Source organism: Gymnogyps californianus, chromosome 10, assembly GCF_018139145.2.
Source record: "Gymnogyps californianus isolate 813 chromosome 10, ASM1813914v2, whole genome shotgun sequence".
Classification (NCBI taxonomy): domain Eukaryota; kingdom Metazoa; phylum Chordata; class Aves; order Accipitriformes; family Cathartidae; genus Gymnogyps; species Gymnogyps californianus.
This window is the reverse complement of record NC_059480.1, coordinates 308264-329595: the sequence shown is the minus strand read 5'-3', so window position 1 is coordinate 329595 and position 21332 is coordinate 308264. Positions and strand designations below refer to the sequence as shown.

The window sequence follows — 21332 nt, the reverse complement described above, 5'->3', positions numbered from 1 at the left end:
AAGAGGTGCTGCTGTTTGATCTTGCTGGAGATCTGCTGCCGAGTGGTGTTCCTCCTCTGTGGCGAGAGCCGTCTCGGAGCCTGCGTTTGTGAAGAACAGAACGAACCCATTTTTTTCCCTCAGGAGAAGGAGTTAACGCATAGACAGGAGAGTTACTGAGGTGGAAGGCGGAGGCTGCAGTCCAGCAGAAAGGCGGCTGAAGGGCTCCTGCTGCTTTTAAAGTTGCTGTTCATGACGGTAGCAAATCGTGTCAATAAGGTACCTTGTATTATTACTCACATGCACTGCAGTGTAATGAGTAAACTTTTTAAAGGAAACAATCCCCACAAACTTCGTCCAGTATTCAAAGCAACAACGGTTTTAGTTTTTAAAAACGTTGAAAGGGATCTGCCACTTTCAATAAAGTAACAAAACAACTGAGGCTGGTGTAACTTTGTGTTATTAGGGAAAAAGGATTCGTTCAAGCTGCTTTTCTTTGCATTCTTCTTGGTCTTCCCCTGCATCCTCCTGCCTCGCGTACATCTAACGGGGACCCGTGAGACAGAGCCCTTTAAGTACTTTTTGTGCAAGGAGGGAACACAGTGAAAGGCACGTTACATGAGTCCTTTCTCCTGATAGACACTGGTGGTCAGGGAAGCACACGCTGTTTGCAAAAGCGTAGCTGTGCTCTGGAGAACGCTTCGGTGCAGTTTTTGCTGGAGTCTGTTTATTGATCTGCAGTATTTAGACTCTGGTTCGACTGTAAAAGCTGACAACGGGATCTCTGTGCCTTCATCCTTCTCCCTTTGCGGTTGTGAGGGTGAGCGAGCAGTGGCGCAGGCTGCCCAGAGAGGCTGTGGAGTCTCCATCCTTGGAGATGATCAGAAGCCGTCCAGACACAGTCCTGGGCAATCAACCAGCCCTGCTTGAGCAGGGGGCTTGGACCAGATGACCTCCTGAGGTCCCTGCCAACCACAGCCGCTCCGTGAGCGCGTGATCTCAGTCACAGGATAAACACTGCGGAGACGCCACTTCAAGCACGCGTTTAAAACCTTGTGTATGGCTGTCCTTCCCTGAGCAGCCACACAAAGGTGAAGGTTACAGTTGGTTCCCTCATCAAGCTCTGCAGTACTGTCGTCTCAGCTATTTTCTCCTTGGAGCCAAAAAGAGAGACTGCCAAGTGTACTTCTGACCGTGCTTTTGGGGGAGTTTTACATTAAATGCCACGTGCTTGCACTCGCCTCTGCTCAACAGACCGGTGACAGGACAGTGGTGACTGGGCAGCCTTTCTCGTCTGCGGCTGAAGCGGGGAAGGGCACTTTTAGCGCAGCACTTCGGGGACAAGCCGGAAGGTGAGCACGCGGAGCCGTGCGGATGAGCGCAGCTTGTCTTCTGCGTGGGTGACTGAAAGCCTGCCTTATAAAATGAAAGCTCTGACAATTAACCTTCCCCCAACTGTCAGGCTCTCTAAACCTTCACAACAAAGTACCGAACTTCACTGCACGCGAGCCGTGCTCCGCTTGCACCCGAGCGGTATGCGTGCAGCCGGACACTGAACGCCTCGTGTACAGGCACGTCGCTGGCACTTGAGCAGAGATAAAGCTGTGGTGACGCGGCCGGTATGAAAGAGGGAGGCGAATTATCTGGTGTTAACGGGAGTCACTCTTGTAACTGGGGGAGATAAAGGGAGCAGGCACCAGAACGGCTCCAGTAAGTTGCATTAAACACGTGGTAGGAACTACTGCAACAACTTACTTGTTCTGGTTTCTGAAGCACTGGAGCAGGACTCTGTTACACTGAGTGAAGGACAGCCAGCCACTCCTGCGGGAAGCAGGGAAAACTGGTAGCGTTTACCAGAAGTGATGGCTTTTTGAAATGAAACGAGACCACGGATATTAAGCCACGAGGTCCCAAGAGCATGGGTTCATCTCTCCCTTAACATGCATCCTGCTAGCAAGAAACTCGAGATTAAAGAGCAATGGTATTCTGTTCTTTCCTAGTGCTCGTTAAGGAAACTGCTCATGATTGTAGCAAAGACAAAAAATACTCCTGCAGGGTTCTGGGAAAGTTAAAATACTACACAGTATTTCACAGAAGAACTGATATGCTACTGAAATCCTCATCAGTCTGAAAGCTTGCCAAGGTGAGAGGTAAGCAGTTTTGCCAGGAACAGTGAAGTTTCGGGCTTTCATAGCCTGTGCTCCTGCATTTTAAATGCACAGCCGTTTGAGCTTGGTGTTCTCCACCCGAGAAGGGGCTTTTGCTGCCTGCTGTTCTCGGCTTCTGGCCAGCTAGCACCAGAGGCTCCTCCTTCAGGGACCACCCCTCAGCCCCCGGAGATAGCACGCGCATCTTCAAGACAGGAAGTACTGAGCTGCAGGTTAAGCACGTAAGGTTCATCCACTCCTCAACTGCCCAAAAATCTTAAGGAAGGACTCTTGCTCACTGCATCTCTCCTGTAACAGGAGTTGTAACAGTACTATTCTGCTACACAGAGGTGATAAATAGAGCGCAGGCGTTCAAACAGTCTGGATTAGCCATGTACCTACCAGTCCCGTACTAACACCTCTAGGGTGTGTCCTTCCACGGTGTTCTTTGATCATTTTTCTCATGTCAGAAGTTGTTTCCTTGTGTTCCAGGCTAAAGCCTGTAAGTTCCCTATGATACGAGACGGAAAAACAAGCGGGTGGGGGAAGAGACTCCGCTGGAGCCTGCAAGGGAGCGTACAAAAGCCCAGGCTCCACGCTGCTTGCTGAGGGCCAGGCTGGCTTGTACAGTTCCTTCCGTCTCCCGTAACACCCCGTACGTGTCAGTCTGATCTTCAGCGCATGGTGCTAGGATTTCTGGAGGTAGTTTCGACAAAGTCTGGCTGATGTTAAGAGAGTAAGCTCTATCTGTCAGCTAGTAAAAAAAAAAAAATTAAAAACCTGGGAGAAGCAGCTTGATGCTGAGTGAGCCGAGAACCAAATTCCACAGTCTTGGAAAACCACTGAGTAACTTGGACACTCTAAAAAAGTATTTGGAATCCTGGCGCTAGAAAGCCCTGCTACAGTAGGTGAGTGCAACTACAGGTTGGGGTTCAGTGCCGAGACCCCCAGCTGCCGACAGAGACCCTGCTCCCCCTCTCTGCAACTTGCTCCTGCCGAGCTTCCCCGCGGGAGGAACCGCACGGGAGAGTTCTTGTGAAAGAGGGAAACGCTCCTGCTAAGCGACTCCAGTATGGGACCACAACGGAGCAGTCGGTATCATCCAGGAAAACCCCTGAACGCAAAGACCCATTAATCAACAGTGTGAAACCTCTTCTCTCGGGTCCGAGGAAAAGCAATGCTGCTGTGCAGATGCCGTCCATCTTCCCACGAGCGCGGCCACGGATGGGGATGGTGGGCTCAGGAATAAGAGGCTGAGAGAGTTTTATACCAAGATGCTATTTACTTTCAACAGTCATATTCAGCTGCGTTATAACATATCTAGTCAATCCACATGTATACACCTACAACAGTTAATTAAAAAAAAAAAGACACTAATAAATTAAGTACATTTAACTTACATGGGACAATGGTCATTGTGACAGTGGTAGTGAAGGCTGGATCTGCAGTCACTCGTCTTCTCTAGGATGCAAATGCCAAGCGAGCGGTCTGGAAAATCCCTCTGGAACCCCCTCCCTGCAGTCCTCATCCCGCACATGTTTTAGACCATAACCTGAAACAGCCTCGGAGAATGCACATGCTGGCCTCTGCGCCTCCCGTTTTCACAGGGATCTCCACATTCCTCCATCCTCACAACATGCAACACTTCCCTTTTTCTTTCACTACACCACTTCATTGTTCCTTCTTCTAGTACAGAAATACTTTGCTATCTAATATAAAAGCAGAGTCCCTAGAGCCCATCAAAGCCACATCCAACAGCATTTTGTGGCACTTAGCTTATCTCAGTCCTTCCGTGGAGGCAACCAAAGGTGACAGCTTTACAAAAACAGAACAAACGCCGACATTTCCGATTCAATACAGAGATTTAATAGAGTCCACAGACACTAATGCTCCATCTGGAATCCAGTGACTTTTACACCTTCATGAGAAACGGAAGATGGATCCCACCCCAAATTTAAAGGTAAGGAGAGGGATGTTCAGGAGTCTTTACGTGACACAGAAGCACAAGCAACAGTGACCTTCAGAGAAGCTTGTTCTCCTGTATTGCTTAAATGCCTTGAAAACATCACCCACATACGGGTGGAGAGTGTGTTTGCCCTCCCATGTCTTAAGTAATGCCTACTACAGGATAAAGAAACTCTGGAGCTGTGATACGAGAACAGCGATTGACCCTCTCAGCGTGCGCCACAGCAGAGTTCAGAGGAAAAACCACGCACCCTACCTGTACCGACCCACAATATACCGAAACCTCAACAGCTTAGCAGAGGTTCAGTCCTCCCGCTTCCCCTGGAAAATCGCTGCCATGGCAGTTTCCAAAGAGCAGAGCTGTTCTACGAGAGCTGCAGTTTCTGTTCAAAATGAACTGTGTTTAAGCTGATACATCCGTGGATCCCCTGTTAGTGTGACCGTGCCAGCAGGCTGACGTTAACAGCGGCAAGACAGCGGTTATACAGCCAGCCATGCCGAGCAGCAGGGGAAGGGAACTTCTGGGAGCCAGCAAGCCCTGGCACCAGCAGCCGTGAGCCAATCGCACCGCTGACAGCTGCTGTTTTTCTTCCATGTATGCTGAGCATCCAGTCAAAATGTAAAAACAAGGTGGCGTTTGCCTTCAGGGCAGGCAAGGGTGTTACTGTACAGGTACAACCGGAACAATAAACCTTCCACGATGTGTGCACACCGGAGCTCTGCGGTTGTTAGGTTCTCTCTAAGTAGGTTCAACTGGAACAGACTTGACCCTCTTCCACACCATTGGGAATGGATGTGATCCCCGTCTGCAACTCCCTCGCTCCCACTTTCCGTACCAGGTGGAAATGAGCTTCCTGGTTCTTTGCTTCATCAACTCCAGAGACTCCTGTTTCCACCTGCCTCTTTTGTTGATGTTCACAGCAGATCCAGCTCTGCCCCGCTTCAGTCTGTGTGAGTGTCCTTCTCGTCCTTTGGAAGCAGCAGGCTCGACCTGGCTGGAGAGCTGGTGGCTCTCTTGATCACCTCCATCCACCTGGCAAGAAAGGACATGAGAAATGCTCAACCCCTCCCTCACAGATGCATCATCTTGTCCTGCGGTGAGGAGCTGTACCCCTTTCACCAAACCTGACAAAACATCCGTTTTTCACCTTTCTTTTACAGTTCTTTTAGGAAACTAACTCTTCAAATGAAAAGCTTGAGATGTGGTAAATACACTGCCGAACATGGTTGCCTGTCCAAGTAACAGCTCTACAGTGCTTTGAGCTCCAGAGAGCTCTTATGAGAGCACACCGTATTCTCATGTCAATGTATGGAAAGTGGTTACCAAGGAGGACAGGCTGACAAAAATTTTCCTTAGTCAATGGATTGCTTTTCTTACAATAAATTATGTAACAGACTTGCTCATATGGAAGAAAGCAAAGCAACAGTGAAAAAAGCAAGACAAACATCCATTGTGAATTAGACTTTTTTTCCTTGAAATCACTACATGAGACCAGTGGATTAAAGAGCACAACTCCGCTGTCTTGGGTAGCTGACACGTACGTTGCTCACAAGCATGTGATACTCTCCCAAGGAAGGGAGAAGTATGTGACACCTTCTCAATAAAAATCACACTCCAAAACAACCAGTACTACCCTGCACAGCAGAACGCAATGCAAGGGTTTTCAACAGCTAATGTAATAGCAAAGGTTTGTACGTGATGCATTTTAAACACGATTCATTTTGGACCATGTGTGGAAGCCCCTAACAGCACTGCTAAACGTAATTACAGAGAAAGCAGTAAAGTGAGAAGCAGCACTGCACTCGCTGCTCTCAGCCTTGTGTTATAACTCCTGTTTCCAGAGATCGAGAGGAAAAAAACCACCCACCAGTATTCTTACCAGAATTCTCATTAACCTAGAAATCTGACTCCCAAGACCTCGTGGGGCCGAGCATCTCGCAGCCCTTCCACCCGCGCTGCTCCCCAGCTCCAAGGAAGCCCCAGACTCCCGAGACAAAGCAGAGCCTACAGCTCTAGGTGCAACCACCAGCTCTCCCCTGCAAGGAGGACGGTTCTGGCAGAGGAGGGATCTCCAGACATCATCGGTAGGAAGAGGAAGGGAACTTTATTACTGAGAATGTGCCATAAGGTCACTCGGACTAGGAGGTAGTCAGGAGGAAAGAGAGGGCTCCGGATCACCAACCAGTGAGTTAACAGCATGTTATATACCAAGACAGACAGAGAAAACAGAAAATTACCTCTCAAAGGTGTATTTGCTCTCAGCCCTGAAGAAATACACATGGGACTTGAACTGCAGCTTGAAGACATAATCCTTCTGAATGCCGTCTGCCTCTACAGGGGAGCTGACTGCGTAGCCAAGCAGCGGGAGACTGGCCAAAGGATAATCGTCCTGGAACAGCCCAATAGCCCAGCCCTTAGCGCAAGGCATCCCCTGCCACACAGCTCATCCCGACGCACACTCACTCTATTGTACTGTACAGGTAAGGTCTTTGTAATTTTGTTTAGGAGAGAATGGGAGGAGGAGCAGCCGCCTTTATCTTTTGGGAGGCTTCCGATAGCTGATAATGAAACCTTCCCCCAACTCCTTTCACTGTTTTTATGGAGTTACTTGCTTCTATTTCCCTGCCTGTCGCTGCCTCCTGGGCTCCCCCCTTCCCCCTCCGCACCCTCTCTCGGGAGCTCCAAGCACAAATCCCACACGAAAATTAAAATATCCCTCCCAAAAGAAAGGTGCCCTCAAGGCAAGAAGCCCGAGTAGAATAAATACAGTTCATTGGGTTAAGAAGATGAAAAGGCACAGGTTGCACTGCAGCGCAGTCCGTTACCAAGCAGGCGCTGAACGCACCACGGGCAGAAAAATCCCCGCTGCCTGTTTCACTGTGCTGAAGCCCAGCGGGGAGAGCAGGGAGAGAAACGGACAGAGACTGACCAAAGGCTGCCGATTCCCTCGCCTCCATTAGTCACTGCACGAGGAGACATTTTCCCCCTCACCCGCAGGAGGTCAGTACCATCAACAGAACTGGAAATCCTGATTAAATTCTGCAAGAAGGGCCCATGGCCTTACAGAGACCGGCTTCGTTATGAACTACCTCCTCTTCCACTTGCTACTCTCCTTCAAATAGCAGTGAGCTGCACCCGGAGCAGAAAGCCAAGGCCCTCCAGGTTCCCCCCCCCGACACCCCAAACGCGGTCCCCTCGGCTACATTTACTCACCTGGTGCGTTTTGTAGAAGAACAAGCAGAAGTTGGTGAAGACGACCCACAGTTTCTGCCAGCCGTTGCTGTTCTTGAACTTTCTCAGCAAGTATCCGGAGAGCTGGTTCTAGCACAGAACGAGGAGAAAACTACCGTGAAACCACAGGTCACTCTCTTTCAGAAAAAGACGGCAGCTGCCGCAGATAAAAAGCTTGAGGCTGCCTGCCATAACCGCTCCTGCACTTGCTCCCCTGTTGTAAAAGGCCTCCCAGATATTTCACATGCTGACCGAGAAACTTTGTGTCTTCAGTTCACTTAATTCACAACTATCTTCTTACGAACAAATTAGGGATTTCTCGCCACTAACAGCAAGTTCCCCTTTATGTTTAAGCGCTCGCCGTAGCTCAGCGCGGTGTCAGGCAGCGCGCAGGAGGGTGCTGCACCAACCCGTCCCTCCAGCGACCGCTCTCCTTTGCAGCCCACGGTCGGGGAACGGTGACAGCCACGAGGGCGTCCATCCCTTTAGCCACCCCTTTTTACGCGCAGAAAAACCACGTAGAACACACTGCGTGAGAAGGAAAATAAAGCAGAAGAGGAGACAGAGGGTGCCAGAGTTGTGGACAAGCGACATGCGGCAGCTATGCGAAGCCAAGCCCGGCGTGGCAAGCAGGCTGCGGGGAAGTTGAACATCGCTGCCTTGGAGTCAGAGTCACCCAGCGCTTGTGCAGCGGGATAAAGAAACCTACGGCATGGAATGACAGCAAATGGATTTTGTAATTAGAGAAAAAAAAGACAGGATACGGAGCAGATTTACAGAGAGAACCATTTTGGGAAGCATAAACAGGAGGAAATCCTGGATGAACAAGGCAACGTTACAACTCTGCCGCTGGCTGGCTGGGGCATCCTCACGCCAGCATGTGCGGGCTCACTGAGCAATTACGAAGCGAGCAGCGGCACATTTTCCTTCGCATCCCATGGCTCCTCCCCACCAGCGCAACACTTGAGAGGCATTTTTACCTGGATCATGCACAGGTAATCAGACAGGGATAGGCTCTGGTTCCGGTACCAACAAACATGGGTGATTGTGTTGGGCCGTTGGGCCTGGCCCAGCAAATAGCGAGGAGGAAGCTCTGGAGAAACAGCAAGAGAGCAGAAAACTGAGCAGAGAAAAGGGGGAGAGAGAGAGAAAAACAGAACATTAGGATAAGAGAAGTGATGCAAGAAAGGCGTCTGTTAAAGGAAAATGGATTGTGAAAAATAATGATGGTATTAGAACACGGAACAGATCAAAGCGAGAGGGAGCAGCGAGAACTCACACGTTTAATCCCAGAGCCTGTAGCAGGGTGGTCTCATTATCCGGGTACAGAACAGCAAGATGGTGCCTTTCACAAGGGTATCAAGCAGGGGAAGGAAGGCTTGTCCCCTCCAACAGAAACCAAGTCCTTTGCCAGCTAAAGTGCCCAACTTCTGGACCCTGAGCCAAGGTAACATCTATAGGACTTCCTTTACTGAGCTGATTGACATGCTCTCTACATCACAAAAACCCAGGAGCTTCAGTGCCCAACTTTTAACTCCTTCCATTAAACAAAAAGTGCCTTAACAGCAGGGCAGGGAAGGTAGGAAGGTACAAATACAGCGATGCAGCACCCTGCCCCGATGCTGTTTCTCTAGTTAGTGACCTCCTTTTTCTCTTCATGGTATTTAGGGTCTTTCCCACTTCTGGAAGTCTTCCAAGCATGCCAGCCTCCAGGAAGATGTCCTACCCAACTGACCTTGCCAAACTGCTGCCTAAAGTGAAACCGTAGTGCCGGTGCAAGCAGCGCTCTGCGTAAGGAGCGCTGAACAGACATCTGTCTCGAAATCTGCAGGATTCGGTACCAAAACGTGCCACTAGTGCTGCATCGAGCCATGCCGAGTGGTAAGACCCAAGGTAACAGCAGCTCAGCGGGCACATAATAAATCTCTGTTCAGCATAACACGACACTGCCATAAAATGGCACCTTCTAATGCTTGCTGCTCACCCCTGCCAGCGAGGGAAGGGCAGAGAAGTCATATTTCCACTGAACTTACAGCACTCTTCTCAATTCTAGGTGCAGTACAGTAGCTAACCAGACCTCAGTACAGCAGAGTCAATCTCTAAAGGAAAATATCATGGATAGGTAACTTATCCTCCAGCAAGGCTGATCAAACCCAAAGGAACAATTCAGTCCTAGGATATCCTGGGTTTCCTTTAAAATTTCCCTCCTTCAGTACCTTTGCCGAAGCAAAGCCCGGCTGCAAGGAGAGCGGAACGCGTGTATGCGGACACATAGACATGCACAGAGAGGGGCAAGCACGCAGCGGCCTTTTAATGGCCCATGCTCTCCCACAGACGCAGAGACGCTGCCAAGGCGAAACGGGAGATGAAGTGGAGGCCGAGCGGCGGCCGAGCGAGCCAGGACGGACAGAGTGAGACGTGAGAGCTGCGCCCTGCGGGTACCTCGACAGCCACACTGTGGTCAGTCATGGAGACGCTCGTGTTGCGGTACCAGCACACGTGCATGGTTGTGTTGGCACGGTGGTGGCTCTGCCTGTCCAAGGAGCTACGAGAAGAGTGTATGTCATCTTCGGACTCCTGTTCTAGAGAGACCTCATCAGAGGATCCTGGGGGAGGAGAATTCGGCAGTGGTTTAAGAAAAGCGTGCAATACGAAGAGCAAGAGAAGCAGGGATGACCAAGAAAAACTGTTTTCTCTTGCAACGGTCGAGTTTTAAAATACGTTAACTTGAATTGGTTACACAGCTCCTAAAGGCCACCTGGAGCAGATCGTTTTGGCTTTCATTACTCAGCTCTGCTTGGGGCAGCTGTCTCAATACTGTGTAAAACAAACAACCAAACATCCCCACACTTCATCTTCAGTCAATTCTTCGTGAGGAATAGGAAGAAGTGCTCCAAGAAGGGATACTACATGTTTCAAGCACATCCATAACACCACCAGAGACAGAATGCTGGGCTATAAAAGCTGATCTCTAAAGACACCACGTTTCTGGACAAGAAAATATACCACAGGGTTAAATTGAGAAAAATCTATGTAAGAGATGAATAAGGACCTTATAAAATTAACAATTCTGCAACTGGAGCATCTCCGCAGCATTTAAAGCTACCAGGAACATCAGCCTAGGAAGACAAGGATATTTCTTTGATTAAAACAAACCAAAAGCACAATTAACTCTCCATTACCATGTGAATTATAAAAATACTCCATTTATGTCATCAAATTCACAATAGGAAAAATGAAAAGGACACAACAACTGATGCTTTTCAAGAAGGCAGGAAACACCACTTACTGTTGGAGCGACTGCATACTGAGTTTTCCAGAAGCATGTCAGATTTCTCAGTAGATTTCTTGGCCATTTCAATTGCCATGTTTAGGTCTTCCATCCACTTCCCCATCTCCAGGCGGGTACTGCAAGACAAACGGTGAGAACAGAGACCACCCCAGCCTGGAGCCGTGACAGAGTGCTAGGTAGCTGAAGGAAGGCACAAGTCACTGCCCAATACAAGGCATTAATTCCCTTTCCATTAAATAAATAAAAATAACATAAAAATTCCTCCAAAGCATGAGCTTTCCAGACAGGAAGCTGACCTCATACAGCCTTCAACTCTACTTTCAAGCCTTGAAACAAGACTAAAATAACCATTAAAAACTTGGACTTCACAGCAAAGAGAAGGAATAGACAGCCACAGGGCCACATAATATCCCCCTCTGGAGCTATCGGACTCCGAAGAGGAATTATGTGGTCTAGGCCATCGCTGTTCTTCATACAGAGAGCTTCGTAGCTGGTGGGTTATTTCAAACATGAAATCATGTTTTCACTCCAAAAAGCATTTGGGAGATGGGTGGTATGACCATACTGGGAACGATTTTTTCAAAGGATAAAAGGCAACCTGAAAGACAGCACATCTTTTAAAAGGGATATAGGATTTACCTTACTTCTCAAGCAAGTAAAACACAGAGCGCAGGAAGATGAGGACTACTTTCACCCCACAGAGTTTCCATTACGGGTTACATGGCTCACGCCCTGATTACAGGGTAAGAGCTTTACAGCTCATATATGCGTATCTATATCCATCGGTATGCAACAGCGTAAGCTTTTCCTTTAGGCATGGCCACAGCATTACTTTTTTACCTCTGGCTACATTCCCTGTGCGCACAATTGTTGTCTGAAGTGCTATATACAGTTACACGCTCTTGTGTTTGCTTGGGAGGGTCTGTGGGACTTTTTTTGGCAACCATCTCTTTTTTCTGAAAGTTTTTAATTTAGACTGAGAATTCCACACATGGTCTAAGCCCAGCAGCAATTTTTTTTTGACAGTTAGGGAGAGGGAACGTAAGAAAAACAACAACCTTTGAGCTATTTCTAAGTTAGGACAAGGTAAAAATTATATTTATTTTTCCAAATTTAAGAACCTTTCAAGCATTTTTTGATTCGCAGCTGCTGAGAAATGGTTGATCTTAAAAATAATTGACATTTTGAGGTGTTAGGCTGGAATTAAAAAAACAAGTTTTGCTTGCTGAATACGTCTGCATACCAAAAGTATTGGCTCCTGTGCCACTACCTACCTGATTTATAAATGTTCGGTCATGGTTATTTTTTAAGAACAGGTTATCAAGCAGTAAAAACCGCTATAAATTTAAGGTTGAGATTTAGCGCTCCCATCCTGCATCCTTAGCATACCCAACTCCAGCTGCCTTTTAGGGGACCTGCGGAGGGACAAAACCTCCTAAAGCTGATCCTGAGAGAATAGGTGTAGTAGGCATCCTACGTGTATTTCAGATATAAAGGGAAAAAAGATGCCAAACTTGCTGCACGGCGACAAGTTACACTGAAAAGAGATCAGTTTTCTCTCCAAGCCAGCCTTTAATTTTTCCTCTCCCTTCCCAGCTTCCTCCATGAGATCCATGCAGGAACTCTCCCCTCCTTACATCCATTCGCATGTTCTGGATTTTAATTCTTTTTGGGTCTCTCACATATTTTGATGTTTAGATTTTGTTTTGTCTCCTGCTTTATAGCAGTTGTTTAAAGGACAACACTGGCAACTCAGCTAACAAGAAAACAATACACCGGCGATGTTATTGCTGCTGCTGTGTGTTTAATAACACGCCATTTGGTGAGATAAACTACTCCTTCCCAAAACACAACACTGATAAAGGAGTTGTGAAGTGTCCTGTGTTTGTTTTGAAGTCACGCTTTCCAGAGGACGCATGAAACACCCCCTGGCTCTGCACCAAAGAGTCGAACAGTAACTCTTTGGAGCAGGTATCTATCAAACCTACAGGCAATTGAGGAAAATAAACGTTACCTTGCTGCCACCACTATGGTTTTTTGCGCTGAATAGATGGTGAAGCAGTGGGGGACGGCCCATTCATTCTCACTCTCCTCCACCTGCAGAAAAAGAAAAGGTTTTTCTCATCACTGCTCGGTGACTGATAAACATTAAAACTGTCCTCCTTGGCTGGCTAGGAATTTGAGTCAAATATGATTACAACCCGGTTGCAGTAAGTGCAAAACAGCTACTCTTTTACGAATACCACCTACTTCAAGTCTATTTTGGCTCTATATGAAAATCTATATCGTGCGTTTCTACTGCCGCATCTCTAGCAGCACAGCACCACATCCAACAGGGCAAGAAAAGGAGGGTTCTGAGCAGGCTTCAGCTTATTACTTACCGGTGGGTCGAGCACTATCAGCTGCAAATCAAACACAGAAAGAACAGTCCCGTTAGAATAGGGGGGTGGGGAGGCAGGAGGACTGATTACACACCGAGGTGTGCGCCCAGGGGAAAAACGCCAGGACAAATCCCTATTTCCAGATCAGCCTCTCAGAGCAGAGTGAAAACGAACGGTCAAAAGGGTGTGCTCCAACTGTTTTGCTAACGCGATGGAAGGAACAAGCTTATCGCCTGCAGACAAGTCTTTGTTTGACACACAGGATGGGGCAGGCGAAGGTCCAGTCCACGGCCAGCAGCGCCGCAGGCTGCCGTCACTGGCCTGGGAGCAGCTTGCGGCTTTGGTCCTCGTGCCCTGAAGGAATGCTTCAACCTGCCTTAAGGCAAAGTCATTTCTTTAACGCTGTGATACAACTTGAAATCACTTACCAGCATGCCATGCAGAGGAAGATGTCCGTGAATTTTGAACTGATTTGTCCCTGTAACCCCTTTGCTCGTGTACAGTAACATATCTGAGAACTGAAAAAGGCAGGAAGAATACAATCAATATTCTGAAGACAGCAGGTAGGGCCAAGTATTTTTTGACATCTTTTTAAAAATCTGTTGTTTAAAGGCCACTGTAGATGCATGAAAAAATGCCATTTCTCAGTCAGTTTGGCCTACTTTCCTTAAAACCACTCTTTCATTTACTTACAAGAGAGGCAATTAATGTTTTAAATTCTGTTAAAACTATGTGCCATTAAGGAAACAAGCTGAACAGACAGTGTTGTCACAGTCACGCTCTCTCTAAAAATCCCTCAGAGTGAGTTTTCAGTTACGATTCCTGATTTTCATCACAAGCACATGAAAACACGCTTTCACAACAACTTTATCTTGAAGACTTTGGGTTTATGAAAACCAGAAGCAACACCCACCAGAAAGAACATCCGCTGCTGTAAACCCTTCTTAGTGAGCTTGTACAAGCAACCTTCCCGGATAAACTCCTGCGGTGGAAAATGGAAAGTTAGGCAAAGCTTGACCTTTCCCAAACACAGACAATTTTAACGGTTCTTTTTTTTCATCCCAGAGCATACAGATGTTGATTGGTGCCCAGCAATGATCGCTAACAGATTTGTCAAACACCAGATGACACCTTTCCTTCTGTTTTGCAACATGAATCAGCTCCTTGCTGCAGCCAGCATTTAAATCAATGAAGCAAGAGAAGGAAGAGGAGCAGAGTTCCTGTTGGACACCAGCAGTTCACCTATTACACTTACATCCCACCGCAGTGATTGCCATAGCATCCCAAAAGCATATGCGATGCTCCTGTACTTATGCTCAGTATATCTATCAAAAACAAAGAAACAAAAAACCAAGCAGGAACTAAACAAACTCCTAGAAAAACAGAGTCACCGATACCAGTTTTGCCCAGTGACGTGGCTCTCACCATCGCTACGTTCTCCGTGCAGTCTCAGTCCACAGACAGAGATTGCATCAGACAGACGTAAGCAGACCTGGTAGGGGATCTCCTATCGAGTACGTGACATACGGCTTCCCACTCAAACACAGAGCACCGTACCCCACCGTACCCAGTAGCTGCTGTACTGGAAACACAAAACTGTAGCCAGAGTCTAAGCAGAAGCATTTTTGATCTATTCCCTAGGACATCACCAAGACCTCCATGGGACCTACTGTGAAGACAATGATACAAAGCCTTTACAGTCGTTCCATAAAACAGAGAGGCAGTGATGGTAAATACATGGTTGAAAGGCACCTCCTAGGCAATAAAAACAATAAAGGCTCTAAAAAACGAAGCAAAGGTACTTACCCTACCAGGTGCCGTGAGATTATCTATACCAATCAAGTCGTGCTGCAGCTCTGTCAGCTTCTGGAAATTCTCCAGGCGGATGAGACTGTGCTGCAGCTGAGACGTCATTTCTGTGACCTCCTTCAGCGCATCTGTAAGGAAAACGGCCCCAAGCGGATCAGAACAGAGCAGGCAAACCCAGGCCACCAAATTTAGCCTTGGAAAATTGATTCTGAAAAATGTATAGTCAGATTTAGAATAGGACAGAATAGTTCAGTTGGAAGGGACCTACAACGATCATCTAGTCCAACTGCCAGCTTCTTAAAGCATATTTTATAGCTACCTAGGGGCAAAAGGGAGACCAGCAAGCAACTTCGTAGCGCTTCCTATGCTTCTGGAGATTATTGGGTATCTCAGATTTTGCGCGTATAAAAAGTATTTACCACGTAGCCAAAAGTAAATTAAAAAATTAAAGCCAACTGTTTCTGCCAAAGATTACTTTATAGGTGAATGGAATTTACTATGCAAGCTTTAGATGCTACAAAGCAATTATTTTTTGTCACATTTTTAGTAATAAATGATGAAGAGTTCCTAAAAAACCTACTTTTTTCCCCACTAAAAAAGAGGACAAGAAAAGGACTAATTGTCCAGCTTTTGATGAAACATTAAGATCCATCAAGACTACCATGAGAAAAACACTTTCTGGAATGCCAGAAAAAGTATTCATTCTATGCAAAGAGAACAGTCTACATCTAAGTTATCTTTTGCATTTCCCAAACTAGCAGTTAAGGCAATTTTCTATCTATTGCAGAAAGCTTCGGAGCCCCGTACCAGAGCACGGCAGGAGAGTAGTGAAACCTGGTACCGAAAACCTTAAAGAAAAACAAAGTTAATTTTAAATTTTTTTTTTTTTTTTAATTAAGCTGCCTCCTGCGAGTTTTCTGCTGTTCTACTTGGTATATTCTGGTTTTTTTCCCAGGATATTTGAATTACAGTATTCACTAAGCAGCTGTGTTTTCAGCAATCTAAATCAAAGTTCCTGTGCATTTCACAGAGCTGCATGCGAGAGTCAGAGATGTCCTCAATGGAGAAAAAGCGTTTTCATGGAATTTGTAGATGTAACGCTTGTTGTCTCCCACCGGGTATGGGCAGAATTTTGTATTGTCCTGGTTTCGGCTGGGACAGAGTTAACTTTCTTTCTAGTAGCTGGTACAGTGCTGTGTTTTGGATTTAGTGTGAGAATAATGTTGATAACACTTTGATATTTTAGTTGTTGCTAAGTAGCGCTTATCTTAAGCCAAGGATTTTTCAGTTTCCCATGCTCTGCCAGCAAGCAGGAGTACAAGAAGCTGGGAGGGAGCATGGCCGGGGCAGCTGACCCGAACTAGCCAAAGGGCTATTCCATACCATGGAACGTCATGCCCAGTATATAAACTGCGGGGAGTTGGCCGGGAGGCACGGATCGCGGCTCGGGAACTAACTGGGCTTCGGTCAGCGGGTGGTGAGCAATTGCATTGTGCACCACTGTTTTTTTTTCCTCCCCCCCTTCCCTTTTTTTTTTTTTTTTTGTTGCATTCCTTTTCATTCCTATTATTATTATTTTTCATTATTACTATTGTTAGTATTATATTTTACTTTAGTTCTTAAACTGTTCTTATCTCAACCCACGAGTTTTACTTTTTTTTCCTTTGCTTTCCTCCTCCTCACCCCACTGGGAGGGGGAGGGGGAAACGGCTGCGTGGTGCTGAGTTGCTGACTGGGGTTAAACCACGACATGTATGTACACGGGAATGGGTTCCTGCCTCACATGCATACAGCTGAGCGCTCACTCACTCCGGCAATCTGCAAAGTCCCGGTGCTCTGCCGTGTAGTGCTTGCAAAGCCTCCCCAGGATCAACTTGTAGTGCATCAGTCTCTGGATTGGTTTGAGCAGAAACGTGTTGAGGGGCAGGTAGCAAACCTTCTGCAGCTCAAACTCATTATAAACCATTTCCAGCTTCTTTAGGCGTTTAGTTGCTTTCTCCAGTTCTGTCAGGACCTCATCATGCTTCTGCAGATAACTGGTAAACTCCTGTTGAATCGCACAAAAAATTACTTGGATCAAAGGGAAACAGTCTTTAATAGATTTCACAGGGAATAAGAAAAAACAGCCACTTCCCGCTCTACTTTTGTCTCTGACCATGGTTATATAAGCCAAGACTGCATATATTGTCATAAATATTGACAAAAACAGCATTAACAACATTATATCTTTCAATGGCTTCATTTAAAAAAAAAAACCAAGCAGTATTAAAAATAAAAATATTTGCTTAGTTGTCCTCTGTTCACTATTTACTGCAGCCGTGGCTCCGGGTGCCTCTGACGAGCACAGCCGGTAGCACCGCCCGTTAACACTTCGCCATTCTAAGACAATTCTGGTTGATTACTGACTTTTTTAGGACAGGCAGAAGTGAGCTCAGAGGGCTGTCTCATCTAGGTTTATCTGTTAAAGAAGCTGGCAGGCAGCTCCCAGTCAGGGTCGAAAGAGGTGTCTGTGCGGCACTATGCCTATGCCTGCTGGGAATATCAAATGCAGAGAGCGCTGATAGTCGGAATAGCAGTCATACACTTCTGCGCTCCCATTCAAGCCACTGGTTTTAATGGAATAATTACTCCACTACTACAGCACAAGTGTAACTGTCCCATGAAGGCACTCTACTCCAAATAAAAGTGACTGCATTTCAGATGAAACTACTCTGCAGTTAAAAAATATTTATATTTTGGAATTGAAGAACCTTATGAAACAGTGTCTCCACGGGGGAGAGTTCGAGCTGTGCAAATACAGGAGAGACGGTGAAGCTAATTAAATAATTTTTCTTTGTCTTCTGCTGAATAACCAATAAACAAACAACCTTTTCTCAAGGCAAACGTAGGTGGTTAAATAAGCAACAGCGGTATAAAGCCTTGCTGTAAATATTTTACGTTTTCTTTTTAATTTGTTTATCAACAATAATTGTTTGCAAGTCACTTCAAGTTTAGTGGAAATACTAAACCTTGAACTCTCATCCTTGACAAAAGGAAAAAATGACTCAACAATCCTGAGATTCCATTATTTTAATCCTTTATCTACCTTTAGAGTACGCATATTCCTGAGCATGACATCTCCAATGCGTTGATAATCTCCTTTCATGTGAGCATTGGTTTTTCCTTCCCTGAAACACACATAAGGGATGAAACAAGAAGGCGCAGTACATGGGAGATCAAGAAATTTCCATTTCCTCCCTCCACCTTCCCTTGTACTTCAAGACATAATCTTTAAGAAACACTTCCCTGGTATCTGTGTATTTTAAGGACTGCTTTAGTAAAATTAAGGGAAGCAGTACTAACACTAATGCCTCCTCTATCCATTTTTAACCACTTGACATTCCCATTTCACTCTTCGGGTTGAAAACTTGGTACAGTTAATATGGAAGCTGCATAAAATAACAAACATAAAGCCATGCTTAGGAAACTGAGAAAGAAATAGAAATGAATTTGTGTGAAAGTCTGTTTGCGAGTTTAACCTCTCAGACTTCTGAATAAATGTCATAACGTGATCCTACCTGAATTTATTTTTGTTCGTACTTCATTTACGTTAACCACCTCCTGTTGAATGGTAATTATATCCTAATATATTACATCTCAGGTCAGGAGAAAGTAATACAAAGGTTAAAAGACTAAAAACATGCTCTTTGAAATAAATTGTGCTGCAAGAACTGAACTCTAATCTCAATTACAAAAAAGCGTTCCCTAGATTTTCACCTGGAGATTCATTAACTGGAAGGTGTTGAAAAACACACACATTATCTTTTTGACCTTGTGTTCCTTCTCTTTTCTGAGGCTAGAGAGACAACACCAGGTTATATTAACGGTTGGACTCGATGATCTTAAGGGTCTTTTCCAACCTAAATGGTTCTGTGATTACAAAAACCTTGGTCTGGTGTACAATTCATACGACTACAGGATATTATGTACAAGGCAGTGCTTGAAAAATGGGCTTTTCAAAATGTATTTAGTATTTTTTTTAAAACTGTAATTTATTAAAAGACTTTTTCCTTGATTCTATTTATGCAGAAATACCAGTTCAAATATAGATTAAGTACGGTTTTGAAGTGAGGATGTAGGAGAAGGTCCCCCCACTCGTTGCCCATGCGCTGCATTATTAACGCTTACCAGAGCAACAGCCTTTGCTCAATCTCTTTCAGAAAGCCTCGATGAAACTCATAAATTGGGTCTATGTTAGAGAAGAGTAACGTCATCAGGCCCTCTGGCATAGCGTTCTCCTTGATGACTGCGCTGCGAAACCACTGCCAGAAAAATCATAAATGATGATAAATTTCCCTATTTAAGAAATTAATCACTAGCATAAAAATTTCTGCTTCTGCAGCAATGGGGGAGGAGAAAGTGTGTGCACAGGGCAATAGCAGGAAGGAAGGAGAAATATTTAGGGAAGACGTAATCTGGGAAAGATGAAAAGATGTGATTTTTTTCCTTGCCAAACATGACAAATATGAGGCTTATTATTGGTTCTGGGCACAAGCATGTTTCTTAATGCAATGATGAGATGGTTGGTAACGGCTCTAAATCACAGTCAATTACCGAGTGGCTGCCACAGCTGATGTTACACCACTGCTTTCACTTCCACACAGATACAACTGCTCTTTCATAAAACTTGGAGCCCTGCGCAAGTTATTCAGTAGCTGGAGACATCTTGTTGCATGTCACATACTGCCCTTTTTTTATCGCTTTCGGTTCCCCGCTTTCTGGCAGGGATGTGAATATTACAAAAATCCTCTGAGGTGCCAGGTGTTCCCCCATCTTTTAGGAGAAGTGCTGGGAAGCCTGTAGGAGGAATTTGAGTGAGATGGTGCTCACTGAGCTCGCAGAGAGTACCTCAACTGAAGACGTACAGCGTTAAGGGACTCAAACTTCTCTTTGATGAAATTAAAACAACAGCTTATAGAAACGCAACAGTCACAGTGTTCAAACCTGGAGTAAATGAACAAAAAGCTCGTAAAGAAAAAGAGTAGGAAACTCAAGCTGTTCTCCAAACAAGGAGTTACTTGTCTACTCTGGGTGAAAGGAAGGGAAAAGGAGGGGAAAGAAAAAGCAGCAACAAAAAAGACAAAACTCCTCAAACCCCTATGGATCCTTAATACCCTTTGCAATTGTCATCTGCTCTCACGATCTGAAGGCACAAAGATAAAAGCTTCCCGAGGAATACCGCAGAGATGATGGCTAGATTATAAGCAGAGCTGACAGCAATGCCTATCATTGAAGCTGAAAGCAAAACATTTTTAGGCTGTCCCTGTTCACAATTTTCAGAGCGAAAGTTTGCCTAAGACATCAAAAGGACGTGTGATATAGCTGTTGGAGCTAACAACAGAAGTCCAGAGAAGATATCTGCTCTCCCCCATGAGGACCTATGTAACCAGGAAGGTAAGAGCTACATGGCTCATGGATTATGCTCTATCATAGGGCTTCCTTCTTCTGTTACCTGGAAGAAATTCCAAGTTTTTCCAAATTAACAATTACAAATCTGTTAAGAAAAGGAAAAGCACTAAAAGAAAGTTAAAAACCCTTACCACTGTAATAACTTCCAAGTCCTTTAGATACGTCCGTTCTGTAGCAAGAATCTCCTTTGCTATGAAGTATGCCTTGTCAGTTGGATAGCGCTGAAAGAATACACAGTAATCAATAAGTATTAAAATATAAATGTTCTATTTATTACTAAGCACAAGCTCAAGCCTTACATACATTTCCCCTTGCTGTGTGCAAATGGAGCAGTTGATTACTAACAGGGCATCTCTGTATCCAGCACCATATTCTCAAATACTGACTTTACTATAAAATACTATTTATATTTCAAGATTATTAAAAAATAATGTCAATTATATGTCTTTGTTCATATAACTATGAACTTCCGTTTCAAAATCAAGGGAGCACTTCACAAAAATATGGAAACAGTTATTCCAAGTTTCCTAGATTTTAAACACTTCTCTAAACAAAGAAAGTACAGCGGATTTGCAATACAGTCCTTTTCCAAAACTATTCTATTTCCACTTACAGCTTTCACTTATATCCTTTGAAGATCATATTTATTAGTTAAGAAAACACAAAAATCAAACTACATCAGTTGTTGGCTGCATGGTTGCTCCAGGGCTGCTATTTAAAGAAAAGAGAAGACAGAATGGAGATGGAAGCACAAAGGAATGAAATGGTGAAAAGAGATGTTCTGCAGCTGCAACGAACCAAAATCAGTTAGCCTGAAAACATACATTATTAAAAAATCACATAAGTAGTATTAAGGAACTGATCACATTTCAAGCTAAGATGCTGCTTTGTCTCCTTAGCTCGCTATGCCGTGCTGCAGTTTTGTGCCAAATCCTCGCCTGGTGAAAATAAATGACAGCAAACCCACTTGCGTTACGTCAAAATCTGGCCTCAATCTCTGCCCCTCCTGAGGGTAACATAGCTTTGAAAATTATTTCTCCTTTTTCCTTGCACGTACCAAGTTAATAAAAAATTCTCTT

The 21332-nt window shown here is 45.3% G+C and overlaps 1 protein-coding gene across 1 annotated transcript in view; it reads right to left on the bottom strand.

The window, feature by feature from the left end:
* Positions 1-3400: 3400 nt before the first annotated feature.
* Positions 3401-21332, bottom strand: part of FARP2 (FERM, ARH/RhoGEF and pleckstrin domain protein 2) — a 79362-nt gene continuing 61430 nt past the window's right edge. Inside the window, 14 exon segments of the mRNA XM_050902390.1 lie at positions 3401-5124; positions 6330-6481; positions 7306-7413; positions 9766-9929; positions 10613-10731; positions 12630-12712; positions 12997-13017; positions 13425-13514; positions 13910-13978; positions 14803-14933; positions 16615-16852; positions 17891-17972; positions 18973-19106; positions 20385-20474. Of these exon segments, the coding sequence (XP_050758347.1) occupies positions 5034-5124; positions 6330-6481; positions 7306-7413; positions 9766-9929; positions 10613-10731; positions 12630-12712; positions 12997-13017; positions 13425-13514; positions 13910-13978; positions 14803-14933; positions 16615-16852; positions 17891-17972; positions 18973-19106; positions 20385-20474 (1572 nt within the window). The 3' untranslated portion in view covers positions 3401-5033.